Source organism: Setaria italica, chromosome IV (genome assembly GCF_000263155.2).
Source record: "Setaria italica strain Yugu1 chromosome IV, Setaria_italica_v2.0, whole genome shotgun sequence".
Lineage (NCBI taxonomy): Eukaryota > Viridiplantae > Streptophyta > Magnoliopsida > Poales > Poaceae > Setaria > Setaria italica.
The window spans coordinates 6,212,797-6,225,384 of NC_028453.1; the positions used below are offsets into that span (position 1 = coordinate 6,212,797).

The 12,588-nt window shown below is 51.7% G+C and overlaps 3 protein-coding genes across 3 annotated transcripts; all 3 read right to left on the reverse strand.

The window, feature by feature from the left end:
* Positions 1–1,160: 1,160 nt before the first annotated feature.
* Positions 1,161–2,324, reverse strand: LOC101768124 (tuliposide A-converting enzyme 1, chloroplastic). The gene has a single exon (XM_004964827.2). It carries the CDS (start codon positions 2,195–2,197, stop codon positions 1,229–1,231), a length of 969 nt encoding a protein of 322 aa, XP_004964884.1. The 5' UTR covers positions 2,198–2,324; the 3' UTR covers positions 1,161–1,228.
* A 3,289-nt stretch (positions 2,325–5,613) lies between these two features.
* Positions 5,614–6,808, reverse strand: LOC101768527 (2-hydroxyisoflavanone dehydratase). The gene has a single exon (XM_004964828.2). The coding sequence runs from the start codon at positions 6,705–6,707 to the stop codon at positions 5,733–5,735; it is 975 nt and encodes a 324-aa protein (XP_004964885.1). The 5' UTR covers positions 6,708–6,808; the 3' UTR covers positions 5,614–5,732.
* Positions 6,809–7,978: 1,170 nt separating this feature from the next.
* Positions 7,979–9,888, reverse strand: LOC101768926 (probable carboxylesterase 7). Its single transcript, XM_004964829.3, has one exon. The coding sequence runs from the start codon at positions 9,601–9,603 to the stop codon at positions 8,131–8,133; it is 1,473 nt and encodes a 490-aa protein (XP_004964886.1). The 5' UTR covers positions 9,604–9,888; the 3' UTR covers positions 7,979–8,130.
* Between the last annotated feature and the right edge of the window lie 2,700 nt (positions 9,889–12,588).

Genomic DNA, 12,588 nt, shown 5'->3' on the forward strand with positions numbered 1-12,588 from the left:
ATTAGCATCAAAATAGGTATCCAATCACCACATTATGCTTGTAACATACTATTTGCTGATGAAGGCCGGTACGACAGGCAACCATTCTCGATCACCAACTACTACCTTCATTGCTCCACGCCTCCACGGGCACAACAAGGTCGTAAAATACTGCGGTGCCATACTCTAACGAGAGCAACATCAGACCGGCGACCGCAAAGCCAGCAGCCGTTGAAGGAAAAACAACAGCACACACAAACATTCTTCCTGATTCTCACAATTCGTTGCTCATTGACCAAGTGTGTATGTGAACGTCTGCGTCTGTATTGTGTGTTCGGAAAAAAAGACTCGAAGTCCAAGACAAGTGCACAACAACATTTCCACATATCAAGCACAATGTTTCTCGGATCACTCCAAAGCTCGGAGAGTATCTCCAGCAGATTACTCATCCTTTGTCACCAATATGTTTTCTCTCTCCCTCACCAATAACATTTTTTATGTGTTTTTGTTAACTAGTGCTGTAGCATATTACCAAAACATCTCGTACCATGGATAGGGTGGAGTGATGAATCCCCTTCATTTGGGTGAGACGGAGGTGTCTTTTGGTGATCACTAAATTTTTTTTGGTAATCGAGATCGGATTGGTAATTTGCTGGAGCTCTCATCACAAAAAGATACTCATCCATCCCAAATTATAAGTCATTCCAAGAATCTTGGAGAGTCAAAGTACCTCAAATTTGACCAAATTTATATGATAATATAATAACATTTATGATGTCATCTAAGTATCATTAGATTCTTCATCAATTATATTTTCATAGTATACCTATTTGATGTCATAAATCTCTATAATATTCTCTATAATTTTGGTCAAACTTAAGATGATTTGACTCTCCAAGATTCTTGGAATGATTTATAATTTGGGATGGAGGGAGTAGTATTTTAGCTTCAGGGAGAAGGATGGATAATTTGGAGGAGATGCATGTTCAGCACCACCTTAGGGGCTGCTTGGTAGCTGGACCAGGCTCGCCTCTCCTCTCCTTGCCTTGCTGGCGCACGCAACGAGGCGCTTGCCACCCCAGGCGAGCCATTTCGGCTCTCCGCCACTAGCAAGCTGAACCTTGCCAACACATTCCCCGAGGGAGCAATGCTGCAAATCCAAATGCCCAGTCTTACTTTCTAACCTGGCTTAGCCGCTTAGCAAGGAGACACAGTAACCATCAAAGAAACCAAGCACGCCCTTACTAACTCACACACGTTCAGCACGGAGGAAACGTAGCACGCGCGCCTGTAGCGCCCGCGCCTGCTCGCCCCCCGGGTTGCTGTAATGGAAGACGTGCCCCTCGCCCGCGGACTTGTGCAGCTCCACCTCGCCGGGGTAGGCGCTCGCCCCGAGGCTCTCGTAGTACCAGAGGCCCCTGGCGCGGAGCACGTCCTCCTCCGCGACGCAGACGAGCACGAGCTCGGCGGCGACGCGCGCCGCGCCCCGGCCCGCGGCCTCCGAGAACGGGTTGCCCAGCGGGTGGTCCGGCCCCGCCGCGCCGGGGCACACGAACCGCCAGAACGCGTCGGCCCAAGCCTTGAGCGCCGGGTCCGCCGCTTCCGGGCCGACGGGCGCCTCGCCGATGAAGTAGGGGTGGATCACCAGCAGCCCTCTGATGGGCACGCCGAGGCCGTGCTCGCCGGCGCGCGCGGCCATGTGGTGCGCGATGTTGCCGCCGGCGCTGGACCCCGCAAGGAACACGCGCGACATGTCTCCGTGCTCGGCGAGCCAGGGCTCGGCCTCGGCGCCGCCGCCGTCGCCCGTGGCGTGGGACGCCACCCACTCGAGGCCCTCCCACGAGTACTCGTACGCCGCCGGAAGCGGGTGCTCCGGCGCGCGGCGGTACTCGGTGGAGACGATGAGGGCGTTCGCGCCTGCCGCGAGGCTGTTGAGGTACTCGTGCGTGGGCTGGTCCGCCGTGGACCCGGTGACGAAGGCGCCGCCATCGTAGTAGACGATGACGGGGAGCCTGTCGCGGCTCCCGGCGGGGAGCGGCGGGAGGTAGAGGCGAGCCCAGAGGCTGGAGCTCGGGTTCATGACGACGTTCCTGGAGGACACGCCGGTGTCGGTGCCGGCGGGGACGGGGTTGGCGGCGACGAAGCGAACGACGCGGCCGCTCTTGTACTGCCGGACGAAGGGGTGGAAGTCGTGTTGCACCTCGTTGTCGGGGTCCATTGGGCGTATGCTTTGCTCAACTGCTAACTCAGTAACTTGCTAAGCTTAGCTGCTCTGTGTCATGGTGGAGAATGAACCAATGCCCACACCCCGCTGTGTACTGGACCCTTGGTGCGATCTGATGTCTCGTGCATTTTGCCCCTTTCGGCTTCCACCAACCGTTCACCTGGCCCCTTTCATGCAGTACACTAAAGTATTGTTCATCATTAAGTACAAAAGCATTGTCTTTTATCTAAAAAAGGGCAAAGGCGTCTTCATAATCTCTCTTTAGACATAAAGTGGTGGTTGTTTTGGTCCTGGGAAAACCGAATTTGGTTAAGCTACTTCTAAATTTAAACAGTTCACCCATCCAAAAAGGTTGGGCCACGTCAGCGTGGAGTGGATGCGTGCAACGTTTTTTTTCGAAACACAGTACGCAGATGCTCACAAACGTTCGCAAATTCAACCTTACGAATACATTGCCATACACGCACACAAACCTACCCCTACAAGTGCCTCCAAGAGATTGAGGCACATTGACAAAGTCACCACTGGCGTCTCGCTGCCGACAGGCATGTCACCTAAATCCTGGAATGAATCCAGGAAAGTGCGAGCATTGGTGCCAAGTGGAGTACTCGAATCCTGATGGGCAGATTCCTCCGTGAGGATCCTTATCAGCTGAGCTACGCTCAGTTCGCGATGCAAGGGTTAGGGATCATTGTAGGATCTTTTTACATTTTTATTGCTTCATTTACTGGGAAAATATTACATAACTTTTTTGGAAAAAATAGTTTTTCTTTCTCTTTGTTTTTCTCCTCTATTTCCTAGAAATGTTAATTAGTAACTTTTCTACGAAAATCTATTAATAAACTTCTCCTAAAAATTCTATTATATAAATTTTCTAAATTATATGACAATGTTATTATCTATTTTTCGAATATTTTTTCACAAAAATATATTTTAATAACTTTTTTTTAACAATGGATGCCCGCTAATTAGCGAGTCCCTGAATTTTTTGCGGACCTAGTACACTACAGTCAGCAATGGACGGCAAACAAGCTTCTTTTGGCCCCATCGAGAAGCACCTAAGGACATTGCATCGCTTTATTTTTTTTCTTAGCATGGTGCAAGAATCAAATGGTGGCGACAGGGTTTAATAAGTAGATAAAAATGGATGGGAGAACTAAAACAAATCTCTACCATGGCCAAATCCGGCAGCATGTGGATCTCAGGCATCAGCCTCATCTGATCCGGTGGCGCTTCACCGCTGATGACCACTACTCATCATGTTCAGCCTATGAGACGCAGTTCACCGGAAACTGTAGGTGGAGTACAAATGCAATTTTTTCCTTTGGCTTCTCCTACAGCGCAAGCTCCTGACTGTTGACAGGATCATTAAGCGAGATGAACAGGCCAACCCGATTGGTCAATTATGCAGAACGAGGAACGAATCCATGAGCCATTTTGGAGTCAACTGTTCTTGGCCTCCTACGCACAGCAGGTCTGGAACCACATTCACACGGCACAGGCAAAGAGACACCAAGACCTTCACAGACATGCGCCGGCCACAGCCACTAATCTGAAATCATGGTGGATGGGCCAAACCTCACCCACTGCATATTGGTGCACAGAATTCAGATCATCGCATACACCTGTGGTCTGTGGAAGAAACGCTGCCGACGAGTCTATGACAATAAGCCCATCACAGCGAACAGTTTGGGACGATCATCCATCACGGTATTGTCGGACCTGTTGTCGGGCCGGCCACAGTTTCTGTATGAGTCCTAACAAGTAACTGTACAAGGCATGGTAACGCCTTGGCCGCTTATTACCTGTAATTATTTGCAATTCCCTTCTCAATGAATCTTGAATTGACAAAAAAAAAGGGGGAACCTGCTATTATTGGACGATAGGCTTGCAAGAACCTTTCTCTACTTGGGCTTAAAGGAAAAAACGAGAACATGAATTATATATTAGTGGCAACTTGTTGTACATTATTCCTGTTAGTCTGTCTACATAATGGCACATGGACCTGGGGCCACACACGAAGCTGATTGGGAGATGGGAGTCCATACTCCATCCCTGAAGAAATGGAGAAAACCTCATCAGTACGGCGTCCTCCTTAGAAGAGGCTGACAAGCGTGGAAAGTGGATTGACCTGAAGAAGTTGTCGATGGCCAATGAGGCTGGTTACCTGTTGGTTTAATCTTAGCTGATTTTGTCGGTGTGCCTTTATACGGTGGAGAGTTTAAACTTTATAGTGAAGGTTTAATGCTTCAAATGTGTTGAGAGATGCATTTCCCATCCTGCTGCTGTTAACAGTTCTTTGTCCGTGCGTCTTTGTATGGTGGAGAGTTTAAGGGGGTGTTTAATACGAGGTGCTAAACTTTAGTAGGGTCATATCAGATGTTCGGATGCTAATTAGGAGGACTAAACATGAGCTAATTACAAAACTAATTGCACAGATGGAGTCTAATTCGCGAGACGAATCTATTAAGGCTAATTAATTCATCATTAGCAAATGGTTACTGTAGCACCACATTGTAAAATCATGGACTAATTAGGCTTAATAGATTTGTCTCGTGAATTAGACTCTGTGCAATTAGTTTTGCAATTAGACTATGTTTAATACTCCTAATTAGTAACCAAACATCCGATGTGAGAGGTGGGGAGTGCTCAAAACGTGTTCAGATGGATCTCACATCCTGCTGTTGTAAACAGTCCTGACCGTCTTTTCGGTATGGCTAAAAGGACTGGGTAGTGATCTGATCCCTAAAGACTCAAAAAAAAAAAGTGTGGCACCTGGGCTCTTTTGCTGAATCAGCTCCCGCTAAGAGAAATGTCACAACTCAAAAAAGAGCTTAAAGCTTAGTCGCTTTACTCTTTATCCTTTGTTCTAGTTCCTTTGATTAGGGACAAGAGCGGATTGCTAGGTGGTATCGGTGACGAGGCATGGAATGTGATAGAACTTAATTAGCTTTGCACTGACTTAAATAACTTAACCAGTGTGGGCAATTAACTTAACTTAGGTTAAGATCAATATGTCCTATGGCTAATGAAGAATAACCGAGAGGGAGGGAGAGAGATAAAGAGAGTAGAGGCACCGACCATCGGGCTTGAAGGAAGAGCCGGCCATGGGCGGTGACGGCGGCGTCGACGGTGAGGGCGGAGACTGTGGCGGTGAGTGGGCGTCGCAGGTGGCGGTGGTGCTTCCCACCGCTACAGCGCTTAGTAGATCAGGTTTCTGTTAGATGGGCAAGTGGGGCACGGCGACGAACTTCGACGTGCGTGCCCCCGACCCCCACCTCTCTCTTTATAGCGCTGTGCGACGGGAGCCTACAACCCTGAGTTGGTTGTGCGCCCCCGATCAGGGCGTGAGATAGGGTTCGACTCAGTCGTTGGACTAAGTCGATGGAGATCAAACTCTAACAGAATGGTGAACGATTCAAGCACGGTTTGAATCTCAAAGGTGAATAAGAAAACGTGCAAGAAATACAACTGATTTGGATCATTCATCACACCAAAAGCTTGGAGCCTTGGAGCTCGGAACGGACGCTCACTCGTGACGGAGGAAACTCAGCACGCGCGCATGCAACAACCGCGCTTGCTCGCAATCCGGTTTGCTGTGATGGAAGACGTGCCCCTCGCCCACGGACTCGTGCAGGTCCACCTCGCCGCGGTAGCCGCTGGCCCTGAGGCTCTCGTAGTACCAGACGCCCCTGTCCCGGAGCCCGTCCTTCTCGGCGACGCAGACGAGCACGCGCTCCGCCCCGACGCGCGCCGCGCTCCCGCCGGCGGCCTCCGAGAATGGGTTGCACAGCGGGTCGTGGAGCCCCGGCGTGCCGGGGCACACGAACCGCCAGAACGCCTCGGACTTCTCCTTCATCACCCCGGTCGGCGACGCCGTGCGCAAGGCCGCTTCGCTGATGAAGTAGGGGTGGATGACCAGCATCCCTCTGATGGGCACGCCGAGGCCGTGCTCGCCGGCGCGCGCGGTCATGTGGTGCGCGATGTTGGCGCCGGCGCTGACCCCGCCGAGGAACACGCGCGACAGGTCGCCGTGCTCGACGAGCCAGGGCTCGGCGGGGCCGTCACCCGTCGCGTGGGACGCCACCCACTTGAGACCCTCCCACGAGTCGTCGTGCGCCGTAGGCAGCGGGTGCTCCGGGGCGAGGCGGTACTCCGGCGAGACGACGAGGACGTCGGCGTCGGCTGCCAGGCTGTTGAGGTACTCGTGCGTGGGCCGGTTCGCCGTCGACCCGATGACGAAGGCGCCGCCGTGGTAGTAGACGACGACGGGGAGCTTGGCTCGGCGCCCGGCGGCGGGGAGCTCCGCCGGGAGGTAGAGGCGAGCCCAGAGGCCGGTGCTCGGGTCGATGACGACGTCCTTGGACGACACGCCGGTGCGGGCAGTGTCGGCGCCGGCGGGGACGGTGTCATCGGCGGCGCCGAGGCGGACGACGCGGCCGCTCTTGTACTGCCGGATGAAGGGGGGGAAGTCGTGTTGCACCTCGTCGTGCAGGTGGTCCATCGCGTCGGGCTCTTCGGCTTGCTTCGTGGATTACGAGGCCTGCTAAGCGGAGGTGCTCTGTGCAATGGTGGAGAGCGAGCGACGACATGCCCACATGATTGCCTGTGTTTGCTGATTTTATTAGACGAAATACACTGTAGCCTGGCAATGAAATCCTTGCTGTGCTGAAAAGTGGAGCCTGCAATCATTTGAGTTTGGTCCATTGTGGCAATCATGGAAAATGGGATAGATCGAGCAAGTTTTTGCCTTTCCATTTAGGTCCTGTTTCCACAATCAGTTTCCACCATCATTTGCATTTCTTATTTTTTGTTTCGTTTGCAAGGTTTGGTGCAGAGCCGCGAGTGGCAAATCTCTATGAGGAGCATGGGGATCGGATCCGCTGACCTAATCACAGGTTAAGGTCGAAATTGCTTGTACGGAGCCCACAAATATCGCAGGGCCTGCTACTCAAAACAAGATGGAATTGCGTGTATGGAGGAGCCCATTGTGGCCTTGTGGGCTCGTCTTGTTTTGATGGGCTTCCGAGCGGGCCCAATCTGGTCCAATGGCATTTGAAAGGCAATAAACCTAAGGTCCAACCAAACAATCAGAACCAGAGATGGTTTTATCGGTGAAACACTTCTCATTTTTACACTGGTATATATAAATAGAAACCACAAAATCCTGATTCTCCATTTATCTGATATAAAAAAATCAAGCCATAATCTCTCCAAAGTGTTATAAGAGGCTCATTATGAATTTTGACGCCTTAAATTTATTTTGAGATTTGCTACTCTTTTATGAAGGTAAGAATGCATGGTAAGGGGAAGCATGAATTTACTTACTTTACACATGAGTTGCAACCACTTTTCAAGTGTAACTTTTTAATAAAGATACTCACAACACCTGTTTCTTTTTCATTAGCACAAAGTTAGGTGGTGTTTGGATCCTGGAGCTAAAGTTTAGTCCGTGTCACATCAGACATTCAAATGCTAATTAGGAGGACTAAACATGAACTAATTACAAAACTAATTGCAGAACCCCTAGGCTAAATCGTGAGACGAATCTATTAAGCCTAATTAATCCATCATTAGCGAATGTTTACTGTAGCATCATAGTGTCAAATTATGGACTAATTAGGCTTAATAGATTCGTCTCGCGATTTAGCCTAGGAGTTGTGAAATTGGTTTTGTAATTAGCCTATATTTAATACTCCTAATTAGTGTCCAAACATTCGATGTGACAGGGGCTAAAATTTAGCCCGGGGATCCAAACACCCCTTAGATCTAATATGGGCTAAAAGTAAAGTTGTAGGACTCAAAAATAGCGTTGAAAGCTGTACACGGACAAAAAAAAATTGCGGCCCTACATGTGCATCCGCACTTTCACATGCAGCAGGCAGGACCACATCGCTGAAGACCCCAAAAAAACGCCAGACATCGGCCTAGCCACGGCCACCGCCGGCGATGAACTGGGCCACCTTGTCCGTCTCCCGCTGGGCCTTGTTGCTCCTGGGGTTCCCCACGAAGTGCGCGTGCGCCTCCCCCTCCGTCACGTACGTTTCCACCTCCCCTCGCCACCCGCTCCTCCCCAGACCCTCCGCGTACGCCGCCGCCCGGTCCCGGAAGTTGTCCCTTCCGGCGATGGTCACCAGCACGCGCTCCCCGGCCATTGCGCGCCACGCGGCCGGCGGCGCCGCCAGCGGGTTCACGTGCGGGTCGTCGATGCCGAACCTGCCTCCGCACACGAGCGCCCACGTCTGCTCGAGGCCGTCGCGCGCCCACCGCTCCGCGGGCTCCGAGCCCACCGGATCCTTGCCCCAGAAGTACGGGTTGAGGAGGGCGACGCCCGCGATGGCCGCGCCGCCGGGCAGCGGGCGCTCCGCTCCGGCTCGCACCGCCAGGTTGTGGGCGATGTTGCCGCCGGCGCTGTCGCCGGCAAGGAAGATGCGCGTGGCGTCCCCGTGGTCGGCGAGCCAGGTTTCGGGGCCTGATAGGCAGTTGGACACCGTCCACTGGAGCGCGGCCCACGCGTCGTCGTACGCGGCCGGGAGCGGGTGCTCCGGCGCGAGGCGGTAGTTAACCGACACGGCCACGACGCCGGCCTTGGAGACGAGGATGTTCAGGAAGGCGTGGTAGAGCGGCGAGAACGCCGACTCGATCACGAACGCGCCGCCGTGGAAGTAGAGCAGCACGGGCAGCTTCTTCTTCTTCTTCTTCTCGCCGCGCCGGCTCCTCGGTGGCAAGTAGAGCCGCGCGCGGACGCCGCCGGCGCTGGCGACGTCCGCGTCCCTGGACGCGACGCCCGTGAGCGCGTCGAAGCCGGGCGGGACAGTGTCCGTGCCGTGGAACCGGTGGACGCGCCCACTCTTGTACACGAATACGTACGGCCGGAAGTCGAACACGACGGTGTCAGCCTCGCCGCTCGTGCCGCCGCCGGCGGCCGCCGCGCCGTCCGACGCACTCACCTCCTCCGTGCGCACTTCGGCGCCAGCGGTGGCATCGCCGGACGCCGGGGGTGCGTTGGTCACGACCTTGGCGTCACCGCCTTCGGTCGCAACGGCAGCGATGCCGCCGGTCACCTGCACCTTATCCGTCGTGACATTGACATCGCTTGATGCCGGTGGCGCGTCGGCCAGGACACCGCCGTCACCACCCTCCGCTGCAACGGCGGCAACGTCGTCAGAGGCGTGAGCCCCCGCGTCCGTTGCGACACTGACACTGACACTGGCATTGGGTTCCGCGGCGTCAGCGGCGCGGCCCACGACCAGCCGCTTCCGGGCGGCGGCGGCCTCCTCGCGGACGGCGATGTCGATGAACGGCGGCCTGGTGTACAGGCAGAGGAGGGAGGAGAAGAAGAGGACGGGGAGCACGAGACTGGCCAGGCACCTGGCGCAGGAACGCGTCCTGGGTGCCATCCCCGGTGCCGGGAGCGCCACCCTGCTGCCGCTCGTTCCCCCAATCCCAGCCGCAGCTCGGCTACTGGCATTCAGGAATCAGGATTGCATTGGTGCGGCGAGGTCGGTGGAAATGGTGGGGGGTTCGATTGCCGGATAAGGCTTGCACACGGACGGACGCCGGCTGCAAAGCATGTTCGGTGCGGCATGGGCCAGGTGGCACCGGTTGGTAGGTGCAGGTGTGAGACAAATATCATGAACGTTCATGGTGGGTAGCACGCGGCCGGAAAAAAAGATTTGTGCCGTGGTGCCACGAAAAGGGGCCCGAGGTTGGGCACTTAGAGGTTTCGGCGGCGTGGTGGGACGGTGCTGTCTGCTGTAGTATAATTCGTTTTTTTTCTCTCTCGCTAATTCATCCCTGAGCTGGAGTTTTGCGAGCCCATGCTTCACACCTACATTCGAACACCTTGTCTATGTGGACAGCAGGCGCGGGAGCTGGAGATTGTGAGCCCAGCATTCACACCCACGGAATTTTTTTCCCCCTGATAATGTTGCAGTGAAAGCCGAAAAATAGGCCCATATCTTCTTCTTCCTCGCAATCCTGTCAGTACAGCAGCACTCAATCCTACCGCCATGGATATCTCTAGGTGGCAGCTACGCATGCGGGCGGTGGTAGTGGACGGCGAGTAGCAGCGTCGGACCAAAGCTCTACCCATCAGGCCGTCCCCATGACAGGGGACGGGGGAGGCAAGGAAGGGTCCTGATGACACATACTTAGCATGCAGTTCGTGCACTTAACAGGAGGACATGGGTGGGATGGCGAGGGTGATTCATCGGCGAGAAGTAAAGAAAGAGGAACGGGGTTATCTATGATATGAGGAAACAGGTTTGGGAAAAGCAAATGCTCACTCGAGCGATTAGGCAGCCTCTCTGACCACTTGATTTGTTTGGGCCAGTCGAATAGTCGTTGAAGACTTTGGATGTTCGGGGGTTTGGTTTTCTTTTGGGAGGGCAGTGGGCTTAGGAGGAGAAGGGCTCATAGTAGGCCGGACCGTGTAGGCCTGCTAGTGGGGCGGGGGCAAATGGGAATTTCGGGTCGGGTTATTGAGTGGGGATTCGTTTGCGTGGGTAGTAACGGATTTAGAGGCCAGCGGGTTGGGGCGGGTGGATCTGTTGCATTTGCGGGTTGGGGGCGGGTTAGAACGGATCGACTTTATCGTCGCTGCACTCCCGCAAGCAGAAGGAGACACCGCCGCCGCCTCCCCTCCCACGCGAGGTCCTCCTCCGATGGTCACGGATCGAGGTATCCCTCTTCCACCTCCCTTCTCCATCTCCTCCGCATCACCCCTTCCTATTCTCCTTAACGACTCACTTCTTTCCTCTTCTTCCTAAATCTATGGGGGAGGCCTCCATGACATGATGATCTTTATCTGTGTGCAGTCCAGGAGGAAGTTATGGAATTCTGAGTAGATTATCCTTATCCTTTGCGATCCTTTGCACAGTCAGACTTCTTATCCCTGCTCATGTTCTGTTCAGCATTAATAATCTGAATCACCATAGCTCATGGTTAGCTGTCGGTACATCTGTTAGCAATTGATTGCTTGATGTTTTAGTAGACCCTTGTTTACTTCACTCCCAACTCCCAACTTTGACACTATGCAAAAAGAAGATTCCCATCACATCAAACTTATGGTACATGCATGGAGTACTAAATGTAGATAAAATTAAAAACTAATTGCACAGTTTTGTTGTACTTTGCGAGACGAATCTTTTGAGCCTAATTAGTCAATATTTGGACAATAATTCACAAATACAAACGAAACACTACAGTGTGCTACAGTACCGGCACAGTAATTTTGGCACCTCCAATTTTAACAACTAAACAAGGCCTAGAACGCTGATCCTTGTGCTTGTAGGAATCAGTTATGTAGCTATGCTACTGTGCTAATGGGATTTACGGTCTCTGTTCTCTCATCATTATTTACTAAAGTTTGAGATGCAAGTTATGATACTTTTTAACAAATACATTTGTGTTCTAAAAAAAGTCGTGATACTAGTAAGCTGATGTGTTAATTTATAGACCACCTTTCATTGTTTGTTTTACTTGAACAAGTATGCTATCCGGCTATTGAGCTTTGTTTTATAAATAGCAAAATCTGATTGTTCACTATCTTAGTGCCATGTCTGATTGCTTTGCTTTGTACCATTAACAATCCCTGTTAACCTGAGTTAAGCCATGAGTTAATGAAAATGATTTCTTACCGGTTACTGGATTGATTTCTCACCTGTTACTGGATTGATAAGCCATCAGTTCCATTTCTGATTTTTTTTAATATTTCAAACATCTCTGAATATTTCAGTCAGCAATGTTACTAGGTCAGTATATAATATGTTGTATGTTATTTCTCAAGCTTTTCCAGTATGTTCTTTATCAGATTTATGTCAGTTCTTAGTTCTTTTGAACAATATGCTATGTGCATGTGGAAATTGGAGTTTGCTGCATCTGTGCATCTAAAAAAATAAAGAGAAATGTGAATGTGTGATTGATTAGCATGCCATGAGAAAAGCGAAGAATCTGTGAGCCCTATTTGTGCTTGGCGTGTGTGAACATGTGATAATGGTTTCATTTTTAATGCTATCATGGAGGGGAGAATTCTCAGCTTTTCACTCTATGGAGAAAACAATGACAATCAGATAATGTTGTCCTCCACATGTCCCCCTTCTTCAAGCTCCAGAAGTTGCTAATGGAGAGCTGAGAAAATATTGAGCGTGCCAAATCTAAACATTGCTGATGGAGAGATGAGAAAATTCTGTTTGTAATTTATTGGCAGCCTAGTTTTTTTGTTAGATGTACATCCCATCTGCAAATTGTGGCAAATGAGCCACTGATGTGTAACGCTCCTGCAAACTGTGCTAAAGGAGTGAGAATGCTTAATTAGCAACTGATGATGTTTTAGGTGTTTCCACCCTCCTAAAACCTTAGCTCCTAAAAGTGGACTAAAACTG

What these genes read in the sequence shown, in the direction of transcription:
- LOC101768124 (XM_004964827.2), bottom strand. Translation starts at nt 2,197, where the DNA reads ATGGACCCCGACAACGAGGTGCAACACGACTTCCACCCCTTCGTCCGG.
- LOC101768527 (XM_004964828.2), bottom strand. Translation starts at nt 6,707, where the DNA reads ATGGACCACCTGCACGACGAGGTGCAACACGACTTCCCCCCCTTCATC.
- LOC101768926 (XM_004964829.3), bottom strand. Translation starts at nt 9,603, where the DNA reads ATGGCACCCAGGACGCGTTCCTGCGCCAGGTGCCTGGCCAGTCTCGTG.